This window comes from Lethenteron reissneri, chromosome 36 (genome assembly GCF_015708825.2).
Source record: "Lethenteron reissneri isolate LAM-NWPU_2019-01 chromosome 36, ASM1570882v1, whole genome shotgun sequence".
Classification (NCBI taxonomy): domain Eukaryota; kingdom Metazoa; phylum Chordata; class Hyperoartia; order Petromyzontiformes; family Petromyzontidae; genus Lethenteron; species Lethenteron reissneri.
Genome location: NC_083814.1, coordinates 9,425,640 through 9,447,903, shown reverse-complemented (window position 1 = coordinate 9,447,903; position 22,264 = coordinate 9,425,640). Strand labels below are relative to the sequence as shown.

The window sequence follows — 22,264 nt, the reverse complement described above, 5'->3', positions numbered from 1 at the left end:
TAGATTACTTAAATTTAAAACACTGTTGTTCGGCAGACAGACGTTTTAATTGAGGGGGGAGGGAGATTGCTATCTCATCTGGGGTGGCGATTCTAACACGTGAGGTTGACATGTTAAACGCATGTTTGGTTCTCCACAAACTAAGCCGTGTCATGTGCTTCCCCCTTAGCTGCAGGGCTTCCGCACAAGCAGATATTGATTTGTCCATAGTTAGCATCTGTGGAGATGCAGGCCGGGCTCGGATGCCACAAAAGGCTCTCTCTCGTGTTGTAGCATAGAAGCACTGTGCAATGCATCACGATGCATACAATGTATGCGTAAAAGAAAAAGAAAACTCACGTGAAATTGCACGCACAACAAAATCATTTTGAGTACACACGTGCATGTACTTAAACCACCGTTTTGCCAAACGTTATATATATTTATTTTGCGAAAAGCCAAGATCCTTCATAAATGTCAGGCTCCTGGATAAAACACAAATGTGGAATTTGGGTAATCACGAGGCAAGATTGTTTTCGTGAAGAAAAAAAAAACAGTAAGCTTCAAATAATTTTGTTTTCAATTATTCCGAAACCAAAATGCACGATTAATGATTGTCCCTCCATGTGGGGCAAGTCACAGTGAAATTGATGTTGCGTCTCATCTGCACACAAAGCACACGAGCCTCGGAAACGCCGAGCCAATGTTCTCAACGACGCTGAAGCTCTGGCAGAGAGTCGAGCACTCTGCATGAGTCCACGCTCTTTGGGCAACCGTAACAAAAAAAACCTAAAAAAACCACGGCTAAATTTTGCTTTCCGCTCGCCAAAAGGCCAGAGTGCATCGGTGAATCATACGTCATGCAGCTCCCCTCCAAAAAAAAAAGCCCTTTGCCCAAGTGTGCTGTGAACACTCAGCGCGTGATAATTCCTACGCTCTGTCCACTAGCAAATCAATGCCAATCACAGACGCCAGCTCCGTTAAATGTATCATGTCTGACCTCGGCTGTTGTGTAACGCGTTACCGGACGGGGCATCATTCAATGTTATGAGTGAAGAAAAGAAAACAACGACTGGAATTTTTCCGGAGGCCTCTCTGGCGTGTTGACTTGGTGGTCCCCGAATGGTCCATCAATGACTGCTCACGTGATAATACTCATCGGACGCATTTGGCGTTGCTATATTCGGCCTTCGGTTGTGTAAGAGAGGTCTGCCGAAGTGACTCTAGAAGCAGTTTGGTGGTGTCAGTGTAAACAGCAACCCAACGGCTTGACGGAATTCTCGGCAGGCGGACGGAATTCACAGAGGATGTTTATCCACGTAACTCGGCATACGACCAAGTCACCTGTTAGGTAGCTCAGCAGCTGAGCCGGGTTGAGCCGATGTAATTATTGAGACAGGAAGCTGCCTGGGAATATGCGGTGCCATCCACGGTGGCCCATGGATGGCAGTACAGCAAACAGATTATTGAATCCATCTGTGTGGAGATTTAGTGTTTTCCCCCATTCACATTGGTTTTGTCCCCCCCCCCCCACCACCCTGTGGATACTCTGGTTCCTTCCCCAAGCTAAACACACTCATGAGCAAAATAAGCCAAAAACATCCCAATGCAGGACCCTCCTCTGCATTGAGATGTTTTATAATCTCGAGATTCAACGAGGCTGTCATGGGTAAGTAAAGATAATTTTATATCTATATTAAGACAAAGATCCCCCGTATAGCCTTAAGAGACTTTCAGGGCAAGTGCTGTTAGTGAGCATCTATTAAGGCCAGCATTATTTTATTATGTTTTATTTGTATTATTTTATTACTTCCTTTCTACATAGGGTGGGTGGCCAGCACCACGCCCGACCGCCTTTGTCTCCCCCAGTGGCTTTATGTTATTTTACACACCACACCAGGTACTCATTTGAGGTTGAGTCTACCAGGGGGAGGCCCCGGACCGGTTCAGATAATCTTCAACGGTGTTGGCCATTAGCGGGAATCGATCTCGGGTCCCCCGGCTTCGTAGCGCGCTAACCACTACACCCTCGCTCCCCACTACACACACACACACACGTAAAAAAAATGCATCGAATGAACGAAGCCGTTTGAAGTCAAACGGATGGATTGTTAAGGGAGGAAATGCACGCACTGACGCATGTCTTGCCATCCGCGTGCAGCCGAGTCCCTGCGTGGCATTCGCAGTGGTAGCTGCCCGGAGTGTTGATACAGGTGTGCTGGCAGCCCCCGTTGTACGCCAAGCACTCGTCCAGATCTGACGCGCAAAAAAAAAACAAAAAAAAGAGAGAGAGAAAACCCGTTCAGCGCGGCCTTTCAAAGCGATGCACTCCCCCCCAGCTCCCTTTACTTGAGACCGGGCGAGCACCTGGGGAGATCAGACGTGTCTTCTTTTGTTTTTGTTTCAGTGAGACCTGGATAGAGGAAGGGAAAAAAAACAAGCACGTCGTAACGGCAGACAGGGTTATAGTCATCTTGGTGACCTGGGTCACTCTGGCAAATGAGACACATCCTGGTCTCCTGAGTTCTCGCCTGGTAACGCACGATAAACTAACTGACGTAAATAAATGAAAAAGGAGTTAAAGATCACGAACAGAGCAAATCAACGTTTCGGTTGACCGCCATTAAAGCACGCGGGTTTTTTTGAGCGATTCAAATTTAATTTTAATTGAGAGTTAAACATTGGAGACAGTGGAAGCCTTCGGAGTGCAACACATTTCATAACACAGTGTTAAACAACAAAAGAGCTACACATTCCATCAGATTTTATTCCCTTTGGGGGTGGGTGGGGGGCAAGGCAGAGGGCAGAGGTTTAGCGGCAAAAGCACTCTCATTTTCCACCGTCAATGTTCACCACTTCGAATCTAAACCCCGTTCCCAAGCGCCCAGCAGGAGTCACAGTATGTTGGCCGTTTGACAAGAGATGACGACTTTAAGCCTCAAAGGCATTTTCTTTTGATCTTACGGGCATTCAGTGAAATCAACACGCTTTGCCAGGGTGAAAAGTTTCATCATAATAATAATCGTGATGATGATGACTGTTTGGATTTATAAAGCGCCATTCATGCAAATCGCATCTCACAACCGCCGAGGAACCACAGACAAGCGGGGAGGCAGCAGTGAGGCCATGAGCCGGTGCCAATAATTGCCCATGCTATGCAGTCATCTCTATATATTAAGATGTTGTTTTCAGCCGGTTAATTAAGTTCTAGATTTGAAGCTTTCGTGACTGCAAAGATTCATATTCTTAGGTTTGTTCGGTTAAGTCACGTAAGTAAAACATCAAAATAAAAATAAAATAAAAATAAAAATCACGACGTTTCGGAGGCAACACAAGTCTCCGTCATCAGGTGGGACCGTCACAGCCGAATTAGCTGCATCAAGTGAAGCAATAATTCAAGATGTAATCCCTTATAAGCAAGTTGAAGGGAGGTGGAGAGGGGGGGGTTGGAGAACTTTTCAGACTGTGGTAGCCAATGAATGGAAACGTATCGGGAGGGAGGAGGAGCGGTGATCAAAGACTGCAACGCAGTGCTCAACACAATGAATGGAAACGTATCGGGATGGAGGAGGAGCGGCGATCAAAGACTGCACGCAGTGCTCAACACAATGAATGGAAACGTGTCGGGATGGAGGAAGAGCGGTGATCAAAGACTGCAACGCAGTGCTCAACACAATGAATGGAAACGTATCGGGAGGGAGGAGGAGCGGCGATCAAAGACTGCACGCAGTGCTCAACACAATGAATGGAAACGTGTCGGGACGGAGGGTGAGCGGCGATCAAAGACTGCACGCAGCGCTCAACACAATGAATTAAGTGTTTATACACGTGGCAGGAAATCGGAGCACCCGCCGTAAATCCGCGCGTGCGAGGGGGCAACACTCAATCCGTATACAGATGGGACAGAGGGTCCGCACTTTGCAAAACCGCCTTCCCTTGGCATGCCAGGGCATGGCACCTCCTCAACGCGCACAGGAAAGAAGATTGGCAACGTTTGTCCGGTGATCCGCCAATCCTCACCGCCTCCGCAGTGGTGGACTACAGGCGTGTTTGCATAGCCACCCCCGCCGCCTGGCTATGAGAGGAGCTGTTTCCGTTGTTGGCTGAGCAGCTCCATCCCTGAATAGCAGATCTTCCAACAACTCGGACACTCATGCCTCTCCTTAGGGGGACATCTCAGATGATGGTGGCTTGTGTCGCCTGAGCTGCCTTTCTTTGTTTGACCGGTGTAGGCTCTCTCTCCTCCACAATCTCCAATCTATCTGCCATAATCTTCACTCTCTCCTACACAATCTCCACTCTCTCCTCCACAATCTCCACTCTCTCCTCCACAATCTCCACTCTCTCCTCCACAATTTCCACTCTCTTCTCCACAATCTCCACTCTCTCCTCCACAATCTCCACTCTCTCCTCCACAATCTTTACTCTCTCCTCCACAATATCCACTCTCTTCTGCACAATCTTCACTCTCTCCTCCACAATCTCCACTCTCTCCTCCACAATCTTCACTCTCTCCTCCACAATCTTTACTCTCTCCTCCACAATCTCCACTCTCTCCTCCACAATCTCCACTCTCTCCTCCACAATCTTCACTCTCTCCTCCACAATCTTTACTCTCTCCTTCACAATATCCACTCTCTCCTCCACAATCTTCACTCTCTCCTCCACAATCTCCACTCTCTCCTCCACAATCTCCACTCTCTCCTCCACAATCTCCACTCTCTCCTCCACAATTTCCACTCTCTCCTCCATAATCTCCACTCTCTCCTCCACAATCTCCACTCTCTCCTCCACAATCTCCACTCTCTCCTCCACAATTTCCACTCTCTTCTGCAACAGGACCCTGCGGGATGGGCTGGTAGGAACGAATAACCAAAGAATATAAACATAATGTATATTTAAACTTGTTTAGCCAGGAAAGCCCCACTGAGTCAAAAGGTTTTTGTAGGGCCCTGCCAAGTGTTTGCAGTAGGGGGCGATGTTGCTACACGGACGGACGGACGGTCCGGACGGTCAGACGGACGGACGGACGAAATAATCTATTGGTGGCTGGTCCACTTCGTTCCTACCAGTATAATCTCCACTCTCTCCTCCATAATCTCCACTCTCTCCTCCACAATCTCCATTCTCTCCTCCACAATCTGCACTCTATCCTCCACAATCTCCACTCTCTCCTCCACAATCTCCACTCTCTCCTCCACAATCTCCACTCTCTCCTCCACAATTTCCACTCTATTCTGCATAATCTCCACTCTCTCCTCCACAATCTCCACTCTCTCCTCCATAATCTCCACTCTCTCCTCCACAATTTCCCCTCTCTTCTGCATAACCTCCACTCTCTCCTCCATAATCTCCACTCTCTCCTCCACAATCTCCACACTCTCCTCCACAATCTCCACTCTCTCCTCCATAATCTCCACTCTCTCCTCCACAATCTCCACTCCCTCATCCACAATCTCCACTCTCTCCTCCACAATCTCCACGTTATCCTCCACAATCTCCACTCTCTCCTTCACAATCGCCACTCTCTCTTCCACATTCTTCACTCCTTTGCCCACTGCCCATCTTCACGAATGGACGATGGTCCTGGGCAAGCTGCTCTGAGTTCTCAGTGGGAACACCACACTTCTTAAGAGTTGACGTGCATCAACTTGCTCAATGGATCAGCGCTTCGGGTCATTGAGCACAACATCATTGAAGGAGCTTTCTCACTCTGTCTTTATTCTCCGACCTCTTTGACCTAATGTTGTCGTCACGCGGAATATCGCTTTTGTTTCGATTTAAAGCTTTCGTGACTGCAGGAATTCATCTTCTTGGCTCTTTCGGTAAAGTCACGTAGAAGAGAAATAAAATGATAAAAATAAAACATAATTAAATAATTCTCACGACGTTTCGGCCACAACGCAAGCAGCCGTCCTCAGGTGAAGAACAGGTCTGTCCAGACGCTGTCTTTCCGACAGACCTGTTCTTCACCTGAGGACGGCTGCTTGCGTTGTGGCCGAAACGTCGTGAGAATTATTTTATTATGTTTTATTTTTATTATTTTATTATTTCCCTTCTACGTGACTTTACCGAAAGAACCAAGAAGATCGTTTTTGTTCTCAGGGTTTTTATTTATTAAATAGGCTAAACCGTTTCTCAAGAGCAAATGCGTTTTTAAAATGTCTTCTCAAAGAACATAACGTACAATTGTCGTCCAGCATTGCATCAATCAAACAAAGTTTGTTTTGACAAAGTCCTAGACTCATTCGTGAACTTAATCAACATCAGCAATGCAGGTCAGGGTGTATTTGGTGGTTTGCAAAGAGAACGTGACATTCTACAGTTATTTATTTAGTTTCAATACGTCCGTTATTTTCCACAATTTTTATTGCAGTTGTGCGACTGGGGTTACAACGCGAGACAAATAATCCATTGGGAACTCTTTGAGGCAAGTCCACCACCCCTTGCTAGAGAAGGGCCCTGGGAAGAACACATCAACAAGCTCTGTCTGAGTTGGCATTACCGTTTATTTAAATCCCCATTAGTGGCACTGCACTTTCTCCACACTGCCATATTTGTCTCGTGGCAAGTCAACACCGACATTTTATATTGTAAAAATTCCAGAGCTGACATATTTCCTAATTTAAATGAACATTTAATTTTAATATAATGGGTTTTTGTGTGTGGAATCTCTGATGACTGGGCTGAGACCACCAACACCGTTAAACTTGTGAACCTTGTTTAAGCACACGTGACTAAAACCTGGTTCCGAACCCAGGATTTCAGCAGTGCGGGGTTAGTGCCTCTGAGGCCTTAGCCATCTGGCCAACTCCAAGAAAAAAAAATAATACTAAAATTAAAGACTTTCTGTCAAAAAAATATCACCAAGACTGCATCCTCCTCCAAGGATGAGGCGCTTGTGCAGAGCATAGAATGACTGATAATACCGATTTAGAGAAATCGTAATGAGGGTAAATCTAATCTCTTTCAAGGAAACCGAGAACACATTCCTGCGGAGGGAGCTGGTAGGAACGTTGGGTTACTCGGTCAATGGCCAGGGTCAACGGCGGCGTGGTGTATTCCGCAAATATACCCTGACTGTGAGGGCGGGCACAAGCCGGCGAGAGTAGGTTAAACGTTGAGTTTTATAAGGGCACCACGGGGTGACCAGCCCCTCCCCACCCAGCCCCTCCCCACCCCCCCCTCTCCACCCAGCCCCTCCCTCCCCACCCAGCCCCTCCCTGCACGACGGACGGACACAATAATCCCCTGTGGGCTGGTGTAACCAGGAGGTTCCTACCAGTAATATTGTACTTATTAATGGAACATACACTCGTTCTTGCTGCACCGTGTATTTCCGAGTCATACCATAGGTTTATTGACCGCACCTCTCACACATATAGATATTTATAGTCAGTGCTTAATTGCAGCCAGGACAGCTTGGAACACTGCTCTGGGATTGATTTTGTCCACCCCCCCCCCCCCCGCGTGATGTATTTTTACATTACCATCAACGACAAGCAAAAACACAGCACACTGACAACAACGATGAATGCACGCATCTGACTTGAAACAACCTGCTGCGTAGGATTACACGAGCCTAACACGTACGATTGTGTATGACTATTATGGATAAGGGGGTGTCGGGGGGGGGGGGGTTACGTTGTGTGCCCTAGGGCCGAGTATCCCCAACTTCGAGTTTCGACGTAAAGAACTGCCTTGGAGAGACGGACCCCCTCGGCTCTGAGAAGGAGGCCGTCTTGTTTGTAAATCCGCGCGAGCCTTTTCCCTTGGCTCGCTAACACCCTCCTGGTTTTTTAGGCCGAAAAACAGAGAGAGAGAGAGAGAGGAGAGCAGGGGACAACGTAGGCGGGAGTCCAGATTCTCAAACATTTTGGCTCCCGGCTGTTCCAGCCTAAGTGGAACCGAACACGATATAGTGCTTGCGCTTAATAACATCCCATGAAATGCGACTTAAACGCAGGCAGTGTGTAAGTGCGCGTGAGTAATCTATGCCACGGGGATATATTGGGCGGGGGGCGGGGGGGGGGGTAATGCAACACGCGCACGGGGTCGGGATTCGCTGCGATGCGCCGCGTTACCTCGACGTAGCGGTGGTGCGTGAGCCATCCTGATCCAGGACGATGCCCAAACAACAACAAAAAAAGCCACGGCGACATTGAACCAACAGCGACATTGACCCGCTGCGACGGGCAGACCACAGCCCCAACGACTGCCTGGGCTTGTGCCGCGATTCCGCGCAGCTCTCCTGTCAGGCCGTGCCGCGTTTTGTTTCGGCAGGACGTCCGAAGTTTTCCCCTCCACGCGCTGGGAGATTCTTCGGGAGCTGGAAGCGCGGAAGGTTTAAATCTCCGCAGTTGCGGATGCTTGTGAAATACAACGCACAATAGCGCAGTGTTCTTCAGCCGCCGCGTCGTTTACTCCCCGAGCGTATATCACGAGAAGCAAACGAACCCATTAGCCCAGTGCTTTTCAATCCGCCCGCTGGATTGAGGGCATTCCGAGACCGTGCTGCTATAATGGACCGTTGGAAACAATCACGCAAGCACTGACGTCGTTTATCTCTCGCAATCCCCTTCGCCGTTCACAAAGCAGGCTCAGAAGCGGGGTTGCCACTGGGATTACTGAACAGGTGGCGGTGCAGTGCGGAGGAGGCCACTTAGCACAAACGGCTCTGAACATTCACCTCCGATTCCAGGCCTCTGGCATCGTGACTGATGAACAGGATGCACCTTAGGGCACGGCTGTGTGTGTGTGTGTGTGCCTTCCCAGCTGTGCCAAAGGGGTCAATTGTGGAAGAGAAAAACTGAACTCGAAATAATTCCACGAGAAGAACACGGCGCATGCATCTGGTGGGTAAAGATGCAGCCCTGCAATTTTCTTGCTCGTGCCACTGCTGGCGGATAAAAAGGGTCCCTCGTGGAGACAGCTCTAGAGGACCCCCTTTGGGGGGCATTTCGGCGTACTCTTTCCAGCTTGGAGCGTACTCACACCACCCATTCACACTGCCGGGTGGACAGAGGCGGCGGGCAGAGGGGATTTAAAAAACGAGCGCCGTCGTTTCGACTGCCGTAGCGGGAGAACGAACCGGCGTGCCTCTGGATTGCGGGTCCAGTGTGCGAACCGCTGCCTCACAGCTGCATCCCTGAATCTGGTGGCGACGAAGGATTTTGGAACTGAGGCGCTCGAGCAGTTTCCTCCACTATTGTGTAATCTTGTTTTTCCCTCGGAAATCAGAATATTTATACTGGAGGAATCCGATGAGCGAAAAAGCTCTTTTTTAACAGATGCCTGGTAGTTATTACCTCTGCAATGATGCTTGTTCACTTGGGATATTTGTTCTTGTTTTAGATTTTTTTTTTTTTAAAATGAATTCCAAGTTTGATATCAGCATCACGCTGTGCATCGCGTTCATCTGTTAAAGAACGGGCCGTGGAAGCAGACTCCACAGAACTACTTCTTATATCTCGTCAAGTAAGCATTTCAAATCCACACACACTCCCCCCCCCCCCCCACGCGTCCTGCTACCCAGACAGATGTTCATTGCAGTGTGATCAAACTGATATTTTCTAATTCACAGATGTTATTTTGCTTTTGTTAAATTAAATGAATAGCATACTGTTTGGTTATTTCCGTAAAGTCACGTAGGTATAAAATAGACGTTTCGGGCGCAACACAACCGTCCGTCATCAGGTGGGAAAGCGTGGTCTGCTGCTGAGGCAGACTGTTTTAAAAGGTTTGAAATGGGTGTAGCCCAAATGAATAGCCTAATAAAAAAAATTGCGCCATAATCCGAGTCTAACCAATGTTTCATTTCTACAACATTGCAAATGGGTACACAATTAGTTGATCTTCTTGATTCTTTCGGTAAAGTCACGTAGAGTGGAAATAACAAAATAATAAAAATAAAACATAATAAAATAATTCTCACGACGTTTCGGCCACAACGCAAGCAGCCGTCCTCAGTTGAAGAACAGGTCTGTCGATAAGACAGACCTGTTCTGTCGATAAGACAGACCTGTTCTTCACCTGAGGACGGCGGCTTGCGTTGTGGCCGAAACGTCGTGAGAATTATTTTATTATGTTTTATTTTTATTATTTTTCGCGACTGCAAGGATTCATACTCTTAGTTCTTTCGGTAAAGTCACTTAGGTAAAAAATTTAATTAAAATTAATAAGAATAAAATAAAAAATAAAAAATCACGACGTGACTTTACCGAAAGAACTAAGAGTATACTTTTTAAACTCTTCATTTCAATGAACCACAATACCTTGCTGATCTCATCAATCAACACGTGAACACCGGTCATCCTCGCAGTGGATTTTGTCTGGACATCCAACAAAGATGGTCACTGCATCCCACATTTTCAGATGCGCTTCTGCGGCCGTCTGGAACGCTCTTCCTTCCGATATTAGGAAGCCACTGGAGCTATACACTTTCAAGTCTAGATTGAACACTAATTTTTTGAGAAGGTTGACTACGTACGGTGCAAAATACAAATACATTTTCTCCACGAGCGTAGATTAATCACACAGCATTCGCACATCACCGGCTGGCCGTCACTTTGTGTTGCACCACAAACACGAACTTCAAACGCTCTCTGCTTACGAGTTGACATCAGACAATGACCACAAACAATTCCATCTCCTGCAACGTGGGACAATCACGAAGAGCCCACGGCACAAATGCGGTCAGCAGCCACACGGCGTGGCTAGGATTTCCATCTTGTGAGATGTAAAAGAAGAAGAAAAAAAACGGGACGTAACATGGAAAGAAAGATATTTCACGATAATAGAAAAGCAGAGATATATACGTGTGTAAAATCATTTTAAACTTAATTTGGAGCTTTCGTGACTGCATGAATTATTCTTTGGTTCTTTCGGTAAAGTCACGTATAAACATAAAATAATTTAATTTATTATTTTATCTTTATACGTGACTTTACCGAAAGAACCAAATAATAAAATCATTTTCTTTGACACAAATTGGGACTTGACCATTCCCCACTCCGAGGCGTCTGCAAGTTGCAAGGTGGATCCCGTTCACCGTTGAATTGCGGAATGCGCAAGTGGTGAAGCGAAATTTTTATTTAGAGAGGCGTAGCACCATTGTTTTTAAAGACATTGCACTCACCGCATGGAACTGTAACGACACGACCGTCGCACTCGATGATAGCTGGCGCCAAACTGCGACAAACTGTGCCACATGCCAGAGGTGTGGACTCGAGTCATGTGACTTGGACTCGAGTCAGACTCGAGTCATGAATTTGATGACTTCAGACTCGACTTGGACTTGCATAACAATGACTTTGTCCCACCTCTGAGGTGTGGACTCGAGTCATGTGACTTGGACTCGAGTCAGACTCGAGTCATGAATTTGATGACTTCAGACTCGACTTGGACTTGCATAACAATGACTTTGTCCCACCTCTGCCACATGCCCTCCCGCATGGCCTTGTGGGAGCCTCGGTATCGAAAAAGTTATCGGAACGGAATCGGAAAAAAAACCGATGATGTACACGTAAGTCATTGTAATTGGGAAAGCGTTAACCCAAAGTGTGGCAATGCCCACCTCCATTCTTTTGTTGGCAGCGTTTCGATTATTCACGTGGCTACTCCTGATGCCATTCCCTTGGCTCACTCACCATGTGGCAGGATAAACTACCTGCTACAGGAAGGAAGAAAAAGATGATCGTGATGATGAGATCTCGTTCAACGTCACACCGCACGTCTGCAGGATCAAGGTTCCTAACCTCCAAGCAGTGGGTTGTGGGAAATGAGCGAGCAACCATCCGTGGCCAATATGGCCAGCATCACAAAAGAGATTTATTTTTTTAAATTTGAAAGCGGCCAAATTCCGTTGCCCTACAGCAAAGTAAACGTAATCCAATGAAAAGTTTCCAAGATTACGTGCCAGAATATCCTTCCTTGGCTACTTTTGGTGATCGGAAAATAAGCATACGGCTCTATCCATTGATTTCCTTCGCACGAGCGCACGTAATGCAATATAAAATGTTACCGCTGTCGATAAAAAAAAACATTCACGCTGCGGCGAGGGGGAGGAAACGCAAAGGAGGGAGGATTTTTTTTGGAGGGGGGCACTGAATTATTGTCCCCTAACGCCACCAGTCTTGACATCACGTGAGGCTGGCACTCGTGCTTTGGGTATAGTCAGACCCGATGTGTGTGGAATTTAGTTTTTCTTGGCACGAACCGAACTTTCAAAACATGAATGAATATTGCTGCTGCTGAGTCCAGTTGTGGAAACCACACAAGTGGAAAATTGCGGCTCTGCACTCACGAACAATTCGTGACTTGAAGCTAAATAGTTTTGCGATTTTCAGTTGTTTTTGTATAATAACTCAACAATGTTTAAGTTTCGATTTAAAGCTTTCGTGACTGCAAGGATTCATCTTCTTGGTTCTTTCGGTAAAGTCACGCAGAAGGGAAATAATAAAATAATAAAAATAAAACACAATAAAATAATTATCACGACGTTTCGGCCACAATGCAAGCAGCCGTCCTCGGGTGGAGAACAGGTCTGTCGGAAAGACGCTGCCTTCTACGTGACTTTCCCGAAAGAACCAAGAAAATGTTTAAGTTGCGTATTTGTTATCACAACATATTCAAACGGGCCCAGCTGACTTTTCACGGTTCCATAAATCTCCACAGCAGTATTATATTACTATGAGAATCCGATAAGACTCAACGCAGTTTAATTGATGGCTTTAAAGGGTTTCATAAATTATTGTTATAAATAATAATAGTGATAATTGGTTTTTTACCCTTCTATCTGGCAACAAACCTGACACCTTTTTTTACAAGGAGTCATGTTTTCATAGCCCACAATACCTGCAGCCATAATTCAGATAGAAGGGTAAAAAAAACAATTATCATATTTTTTACTGGCAAATGAGGTTCCAATGGAATAATAATAGTCTTTAGCTGCATTTTATTATAATCCTCATTGACCTTTTCCATTAATCCTGGTAGGCCATCCGTTACAGCACAAGAGACGAGGAGGATAGAATAAGAACGGCTGTGGAGACGCCTCCGGTGCAGGCCAGGAGGGGTTGAGGGAGATCAAGGATGAGACGTATGTTGAACTTCTTTCACACCATACATAGCCAAACCGCACTCATCGGAGGTGCGGGGGAAGGATGAGAGGATGCGTTGGAATTAGATACGAGGGCGAGTGGACGTGAACCAGAGAAGAGGCGCAGAATAAGAAGCTCACGGTGAAAGATAATCTCAGAATTCTAGATTTGAAGCTTTCGTGACTGCAAGGATTCATATTCTTAGGTTTTTTTCGGTAAAGTCACGTAGGTAAAACATTAAAATTAATAAAAGTAAAATATTTTTGTATTTTATTTTACTTTTATTAATTTTAATGTTTTACCTACGTGACTTTACCGAAAAAACCTAAGAATATAATCTCAGAAGCCGAGCCCGATTACAGCAACGAGACTTTGGGCTGAGCAAACCAAGAAGAATACAAACTCGCTGCCAATTGTCAATCGACAGCTGAAGACATCCCCATGCTAGGAACTGAAGTATACGTTGTCCCTTGTGCCGGTGCCGTGACCCCCACTGCGCCACCGCTCCCCGCCGGCGAAACGATTTACAGGTCAATGTTTGCACACGGGACGTCCCGTACAACTGTTTCATTGAGACGCACACCCACGTGTGCGTCTCAAATGGATCGGCCAAAGTTAAGCTTCATCGTGTATATCACGAAACTTTAATAAATGCAGTGCACACACTCTCCTTGGCCCACGACCAGGGGCAGTTGTGCCCTCTTGAACGTGCACAAACAGGAAATCAATCTCACGCGCCAAAGCCACGTGGTTTGATGAAACATTATATTGCAGAGAGCCCGCGCACAATTTTTGACAATTTACGGGCAGCCTGAATCTTGACAAATGAACGTTTGCGCGTGCGGGCGGGCGCATGAGTTTATACGCGTGCCTTTGGAGGTGTTTATACAAGTACACTTCACAGAGTTTATTATAGTTTAGCTTTTCAGCAGAATTTGCCGACAAATATACAAAACCCAAGCATCCTTGGCAGTAAAACTGCCAACTCACACGCTACACGTCTCTTCACGTGTTTTCATTATAATTGTTACAATGCTACAATAAAGTAATACATTTGATGAGTGAATGTGTTCAAATAAACAATATCTGACTTGTTCCAGTAATACATCTCTCGTACACAATAAGTTTACAAGTGTTTCTTGGAACTTACCCTCATAAATGTATCTGATGATAATAATAGTGATAATCATCAATATCGGTCATGATCTTGTTCACTGCTGGATGAAGGCCTCTGAAATATCGCTGCCATCCGTCACAGCCTGGTGTTACAACAATCCATGCAGCTCCTGCAAATGAGTTGATCTCATTGCCCCGTCTCCAGAGCGTAATCCTCTAGCAGCAGTGGCTCTTCTTCTTAACCTGGGCTGCACGCTGCACCCCCTGGAGGTGCGAGATGCCCTTTCTGGGGGTGCGAGATATTGCCAGATTAAATAATTGAAAGAAACATTTAGCACGGGCACGTAAGTACAACTACTTTGTTTCATCAAGCCTATTTATTAGCGTTAGAATTATTTTTTTTAAAATTGAGAACCAAATGGGTGCAGGCTGCAGCAAAGATTAAGAACCACTGCTCTGGCAGGTGATCTCTTCATCAGCTACCATTCTGTCACCAGTCTCAGCCATTAGCGCGGTTGGCTACGTACGATGCGCAAGAGGTCCAACCCACATGCATACAACCCTTCAAGCCACGTGTTTTGCTCCAGCCCACCTACTTTTCTTAATCATCAATAGTGTAAAATCTTGACTTAAAGCTTTCGTGACTGCAGGAATTCATGTTCTTTGGGTCTTTCGGTAAAGCCACCTGATGGCGATTGCTTGTGTTGCGATCGAAACGTTGTGATATTTGTATTATGTTTTTTTCCCAAGCGTGCGCGTGAACCCGATGTCCTGAATTTGATTACCCGGCCATGGCTAACATCAGTGGCGAGTGATGTCTTAATTTTCCCAGGGCCCCAAAGTTTCACCAACCCGCCCTGAGCAACATGGTGAAGTACGGTCAAACAACTCACAAATTACTGACATGGCGTTGGGATACTTTCATCCAGCAGTGAATTCACAAAGGCCTGTAAATGATATACCAGCGTCCTCTTAAAATCACACACGTGTGTTTTTGAAATGGAAGTTCTTGGCTGTTTCATGGACATTTTTTAAATTATATTATTGACCAAGTCTACCCATATGGTGTCTTGGCATGAGCTCGATACATCTTCTCGCATCAAAGTCGGTCATTGACCCTGTGGTTCAGTAATTCATTTTGCCTTCCGCAAAAAATAAGCACAACAAGTGTAGTTTAAGGTTAGTTTTAGTTTATTTTACATTTGCTGAACAGATGGTCCCGTTTAGCCAGTTGCTATTCTACAAGGGGAGATTCGTGTTGGTGCGTGAGCACAGCAGAAGTAACGAAAACAAAACACAACAACATCGGTATTGCCGAGAATGAGTGAAGGGTTCTTAGGGAAAATTGCCCAACTGACTAACAAGGTATTTAACGGTGTTTTTTTGTTTGTTTGTTTGTGCACGAAACAAGAAAGAATAAAACAAACCGTGCAAATATAACACGAGGGCAAGAGGTGCCGGAAAAAAGTTAGGATGCAGGTGCTATTCAGCTGCCTCGCAGACAAGTAACATTTTATTTCATCAAATATTTCACTGCTCAAGTTTTTTTTGTTGCGTGCGGAAAACACCGCTGCGGTCACGCACCATCTCAGACCATCAAGTGTGTCGGTACAAGGACGAAGTGATTTCGCAAGTGAATTGAAAGCGAAAGACCCCCTTGCTCCCAGCCGCCAAAATAAATCCACGTCAAGTTGTTATGACTGCAGACATCAACAAATCAAGTCATCTCGTCCATTTAGAAGGTCTCTTGAGGTGGTGGTTGGGAGGGGTTTGGATAAACTACAATGATGAACGATGATGACCCCAACAAAAACAAACTGTTGACCTGCGCACCAGAAGCCCCTTCTGAGACTTGCTGGGATCGATGGACAACAGCGGAGCTTGCATTGACGGAGACTCACCACGCGTGGATTGCAACAAAGTGGGATATAAGAACGTTCTAAAGGGGAGGGTCCGACCAGTTTTTTCCCCGAGATGCTTACGACGGCCCTTATTTGTGTGCGTTGCTCATGTGTGCACTGCACAGTTTTGGTGAAGTATGGTCAAACAACCCCTCTCCCCCCCCCCCCCATGACTGACACGATGTGGGGAGGCATTCATCCAGCAGTGGATTGAGAAAGAGCTGCATATTATTATTATTATTTGAATGACGCCAGAGGAATCGTTGACGTTCACCAGAGTATTGCATGGCTAGCACCCACGCAGTGATAACCAGGGCGGAGTGGGGAGGGGGGGCCCTGCCGGTTTCAAACGGCGAACCTCTACACGGAGAGTGGTGTAACGTGCTGTCACCGTGACGCTTGACCGCCCGACGGAATCCAATAAGGAGCATCACTCACATCGATTCGATGAATCGTGACAAAGGCTGGGTCGCCCTGACCCGGCTAAGAGAGAACACGAATGTGCAGGATTCATGACAGGGCATGATGATGAATCATTTAGAGATCGACGACAATAAGACTTTCCCTCTAAGATTATATCTATAATAATAACGATGACGATGGCGTGTTTCTGGAGTGGTAGCGCAGTGGTTATAACACCGCCTGCTAGACAAGGCGACCTTAGTTAGATTCCCGAACGCGGCTAACATCAGTAGCGAGCTAAATCCTTAACGGGTTCTCGGCAAACCCCCTTCGCCGACCCGGCAATGACCGGCATGGTGAAGTATGGTCAGATAAACCCCCATGAATGGCACGGCATGGGGAAGGTGGGGGGGGGCTTAAGTCCAGCAGTGGATTGACAGAGGGCCGGCACGTGATTGCGAGTGTGATGCAGTGCCTAGCATACGACCTCGCGGGCAATAAAAAATACACTTACACTAAAAAAAATAATATAGTGCGTCCGTTTAAACGTATTTCACTAAAAAATTATACAAATCATTTTTTTATATTATAAAAAAATAACAATAAAAACAATTCGGCATCGCAGTCTTATAAATGATGGATATGCAATGCAATGCAGTTTCTCTCCCCCCACTGATGTGGTTGCTCTACATTGCTTTTGACCTTGAAGCACTGCAGATGCATTTCTTTGGGAATTGAGTGAGGAGGGGGGGGGGCAAACAGAGAGAGGTGGGGGGGTGATGGTGGGGGGGGGGGAAACAGAGGGGGGGGGGGTGGTGGTGGTGGGAAATGCACGCCATTGAAATTCCCCACTTGCACCGAGGCACGGACAAAGTTCTAGGGACGGTGCCTGCTGTGATTGAATGTGATTATTCTCTACACAAATATCGCACGGCGGACGAGAATTCGTTTGGAGACCCCCCCACCCCACCCCAACGGAGGAAGGAAATAGGATTATGAGCCAGACGAGAATGCCTAAATAAAAGTAAAAAATCGGGGGAACCGTTGAAATAGTCAAAAGTGTGTTGGGGATTTTTTTTGTTATTCCCCGCGCGTCTTTGTTTCGTCCACGGTTTTACCTTGAGGTGAACCTTTCGACGCGTCTGTTGGCTGTCAAACCTTGTTGTGGATTTAACACGCAAAAAAAACAACTACAGCTGTAGCAACGTTTGTAAACTTTCCACGGCCTCCCTTTGCAACGTTGCCGTGTGTGTGTGTGTTTTTTCTTACTCACAAATGTTTTTCTTAAAATAAAGAACACGTTTGTGGAACGCTAAATAATCATTAGCGATCGCTGCTGCTAACGATCATTACGGTTTTAGGCCTCATGTTAGCCAGCTATTAACGTACGCGAGCACACACACACACACGTGTCTGTGTGTGTGTGTGCTCGCGTGGGGAGCGGTAGTGTAGCGGTTAGCGCGCTGCGCTATGAACCTGGCGACCCGGGTTAGATTCCCGCTCACGGCTATCACCAGTGACGATTATCTGAACCGGTCCCGGTCCTGGGCCTCCCCTAGGTCGACTCAGCCTTAAACGAGTACCTGGTGCGGTGTGTAAACATCGCCACTGGGGAGACAAAGGCGGTCGGGCGTGGTGCTGGCCCACCCACCCCCGCGTTTGTGTACCGTTCCGACCTTCATAGGTGCTTGCTAACAGCACTTGCCCCTACAGTCTGTTAAGGCTATACGGGGGATCTTTGTCTTTGTGTGTGTGTGCAGCGGAGTTGTGGGATAGTGATTGGTGACCTGCGTTTATGATCTCGAAGGCCCGACATGGATTTCTGGCCATACACTGCACTACAGAACCACAACACCCGGACTAAAATCACCCTCATAACATCTCGGCAGCTTTGATGGGTGAGCACGGTGCACTAAGATGCTATGCTGTGGGCAGCTGAAGGAGGTTAATATAGCAACATCCATTGTTGCACCGTGCTTCTATGTTCCCACGTCTATGCTTGCTGCCTTCACCAAACCACACTGACCAGCAGTTCAAGTATGGCCAAATAACTCCCATGACCCTGCAAGGGGAAACCCTCATCCAGCAGTGGATTGACAACGTGATATACATTACATTGAAGCTAAACAAAAAAAATAAACTATTTTTTTTATTTTACCAGATAAGGCCCACTGAGCTATACAGATCTTTTTCAGAAGCGATCTGGCCATAGCTCAACGATGTGGCTTATCATGTGAACATTGAGAGTGGCAAAATAGATGCGTGTTTCTAAATGTGGAGGGAGAAACTGGAGGAGTCGGAGTAAAATCCACACGACCACGGGGAGAACATGCAAACTCGGAATATACAAACTTACAAGGTCGGAATCGATCCCACAACCTCCTGTATACCAGGCGAGGGAGTTAACATCTCGCCACCAGGGCACCCCATTGCTGAGGGCGGTGACATGGCCTAACGGAAGCTCATTCGCTACTTGTTGCAGAGATTCACGGTTCGAATACAGCGGTCACCCTCATTATTACTGCGGGTGTATTAATCGTAAGTATATACTACACGCCGTCTGTTTCACATTGGACATTAAAGATCGCCTGATGTTCATCGCAAGAGTAGGCCCATTACGTGCCAGCATCAGGGTGCACATTTTTTCCAACTTTGAAAAAGTAACCACGACTTCTTGGTTCTTTCGATAAAGTCACGTAGAAGAAAAATAATAAAATAATAAAAATAAAACATAATAAAATAATTATCACGACGTTTCGGCCACAACGCAAGCAGCCGTCTTCAGGTGGAGAACAGGTCTGTCGAGATGACAGAGTCTGAATGTCTTTTCTCGACAGACCTGTTCTCCACCTGAAGACGGCTGCTTGCTTTGTGGCCGAAACGTCGTGAGAATTTTTTTATAATGTTTTATTTTTATTATTTTATTATTTTCCTTCTACGTGACTTTACCGAAAGAACCAAGAAGATGAATTCCTGCAGTCACGAAAGCTTTAAATTGAAAAGTAACCACAAATTACTCAATTCAGATTATAAATAGCAATCATCACCACCTACAGGCATGCCTAATACCCCCAGGTCACTCCTGCAAATGAGACTCATACTGGTCTCCTGAGTTCTCACCTGGTTAAACAAAATCAACTTTAAACTAACGAAACATTAGTCGTAATTGCTATCTCAACCTAGGCCTCACCTCCCCTGAATCAAAATGACGACCTGTGGCAGTGTGGAAAAGAGGCATTGGGGTGCTTGATGGTGGCAACTCCACCCCTCCGTACACGAGGATGGCCTAAAGGGGCACCGTAGCGGCGAGATGTTGACACCCTCGCCTGGTAAACAGGAGGTCGTGGATTAGATCCAGACCCGGATGCCTGCATATTTGGAGTTTCTATGTTGTCTCTGTGGTCGCGTGGAATTTTATCCGGGTCCTTTGGTTCTTAACCTAAACATTCAAAAAACATGTGTTTCGAGTATTTGGTTGCTGTACATTTCCACGTGATAAGCCACTTCGTTGAGCTATTATTTGTGGCCAGGTCGCTTCTGAAAAAGAGCTGTATAGCTCAGTGGGCCTTACCTGGTATGATAAAAAATAGTAGCAAAAATAGCAGTTGCTTGCCAATATTAATTTCCCAACAATCTATCCACCAGAGGTGTCATGCTTTTACCCTTTTGAGATTCAATGAATTGTTGTCATTTAGCGTCATCGTTTACTTCAGAAATCTATTGATTTAAAAAAAATGCATTGTGATGAATAGTGTGGCCTCTGTTGGTGGGAAAGGGTGACATGAACCAATTACTTCTTCTTCTTCCTAGCGTTGTTCCCGCTGTGGCGCAGGGTCCGCTTTTCGGCATTGTCTTCTCCATTTGGCTCGGTCCAGGGCATCTTCAGGGGATGCGTTGACCGTCTTCATGTCTTCCTTTATTCGGTCCATCCATCGCTTCTTCGGACGTCCGCGTGGACGGCGGCCCTCTGGCTCAATACGCACGGCAGTCTTGGCCACTGATGACTCTTCACTTCGCATCACATGGCCGTACCACCGAAGCCTTGCCTCAAGCATCTTGTCCGCAATGGGGGCCACACCAAGTCGCTTCCGAACGTCTTCGTTCCTGACACAATCCCATCGAGTGAGCCCGAGGCTCCATCTGAGCATCCTCATCTCCATGGTGTGGAGAGCTTGTTCGTGTACAGTTGTGGCTGGCCAGCACTCGGATCCATAGAGTGCCACCGGTCGGACGATGGTCTTGTATATTTTTCCCTTCAGCCTATCCGGCATTTTCCGATCACAGAGGACTCCGGTGACTTGCCTCCATTTCATCCACGCCGCATTGACTCGTGACCTCACATCAGTCGTGATGCTACCATCTGAGCTGATGGTGGAGCCCAGGTACTTAAAGTCCGTCACTTTCTTCAGATCTTCTCCGTCAATACTGATGGTGCCGTCGGTTTGGGGGCCACACTCCATATACTCCGTCTTTTTGATGTTGAACCTCATCCCGTTTTCGTCCAAACGTTCCTTCCACAGGCGCGTTTGTCTTTCCACTTCTCCTCTCTCTTCATCTGAGAGGAGGACGTCATCCGCGTAGAGAATTGACCATGGGAGGGGCGTGTGCAGGTCGGCAGTGATCGTGTCCATGCACAGGATAAACAGGAGTGGTGACAGGGCCGATCCTTGGTGCACTCCAACGCTGATGGGAAATGGCGGTGATATGCCCACTGCACACCTGACTGCACTGGTGACGTTCTTGTATAGGAGTTGCACCCAATGCACGTAGGTTTCAGGGACTCCATGGGATCGAAGCGAGTGCCAGATGAGGTCGTGGGGGACCCTGTCAAATGCCTTTTCAAGGTCGAGGAACGACACGTGCACAGCTTTGTTCTTCTCTCTGTGCCTCTCCAGCAGGAGCCTCGCCGCGAATATGGCGTCCGTAGTGCCACATCCTTTGACGAAGCCGCATTGGTTGGGTGATAGGGTGATGATGTTTCTAATCCTCGTGTCCAAAACTCGCTCAAAGATCTTCATCGCATGACACAGGAGCCTGATTGGCCTGTAATTCGAGCATTCTGCCACGTCCCCTTTACCCTTCCAAATTGGAACCGTCGTGCTGGTCGACCAGGCTTCTGGGACCTCACTGGTGCTCGTGATGGTGCTGAAGAGCTGGGTAAGGAGGGCAGCACCCTGCCTGCCAAGGATCTTCCAGGCCTCAGCAGGGATATCGTCCGGGCCAGTCGCTTTCCCATTCTTCATTCTCTTGATAGCTTGTTCCACTTCGGTGATGGTGATAGGTGAAACCGGACCGAGGACGTGTTCAGCACTAATAAAAGGTGGGTGGGGAAATTCCTGGTTGCAGATTCCAGAGAAGTAGTCGCTCCAGCGTTGAAGGATGGCGGGCGGGTCTCTGAGAGCGCTGTGATTCTCATCCTTTATGCATTTGACCTGACCAATATCCTGAGTCGAACGATGGCGCGCCTCTGCCAGTCGATAGATCTTATTGGCACCTTCTGGGGTGTCCAGTTCGACATACAGTTGGTCGTATTGAGCTAATTTCACCGCTGCAACTACTCGCTTCGCTGCCGATTTGCAGTTTCTGTAATGTTGGTAATCCAGATCTGCGAGCGTTTGGTGCCACTTCTTGAAAGCTAGCTTCTTCTCTTTCACTGCTAGCTGAACTTCTTCGTTCCACCACCATATTTGCTTGTCAATGAAGTGTTTTCCCGGCTTAGTTAGCCCCAGTGCTTCCGTTGCTGCTGTGCACAGTTGGCCGGCGAGA

General features: G+C 46.9%; 1 protein-coding gene across 3 annotated transcripts in view; it reads right to left on the bottom strand.

The window, feature by feature from the left end:
* Positions 1–22,264, bottom strand: part of LOC133351105 (multiple epidermal growth factor-like domains protein 6) — a 117,043-nt gene that overhangs the window by 70,447 nt on the left and 24,332 nt on the right. For all 3 annotated transcript variants that reach the window (XM_061566052.1, XM_061566054.1, XM_061566053.1), the window contains one exon: positions 2,113–2,235. In XM_061566052.1, coding sequence (XP_061422036.1) covers positions 2,113–2,235 — 123 coding nt within the window. The remainder of the gene's footprint in view (positions 1–2,112; positions 2,236–22,264) is intronic.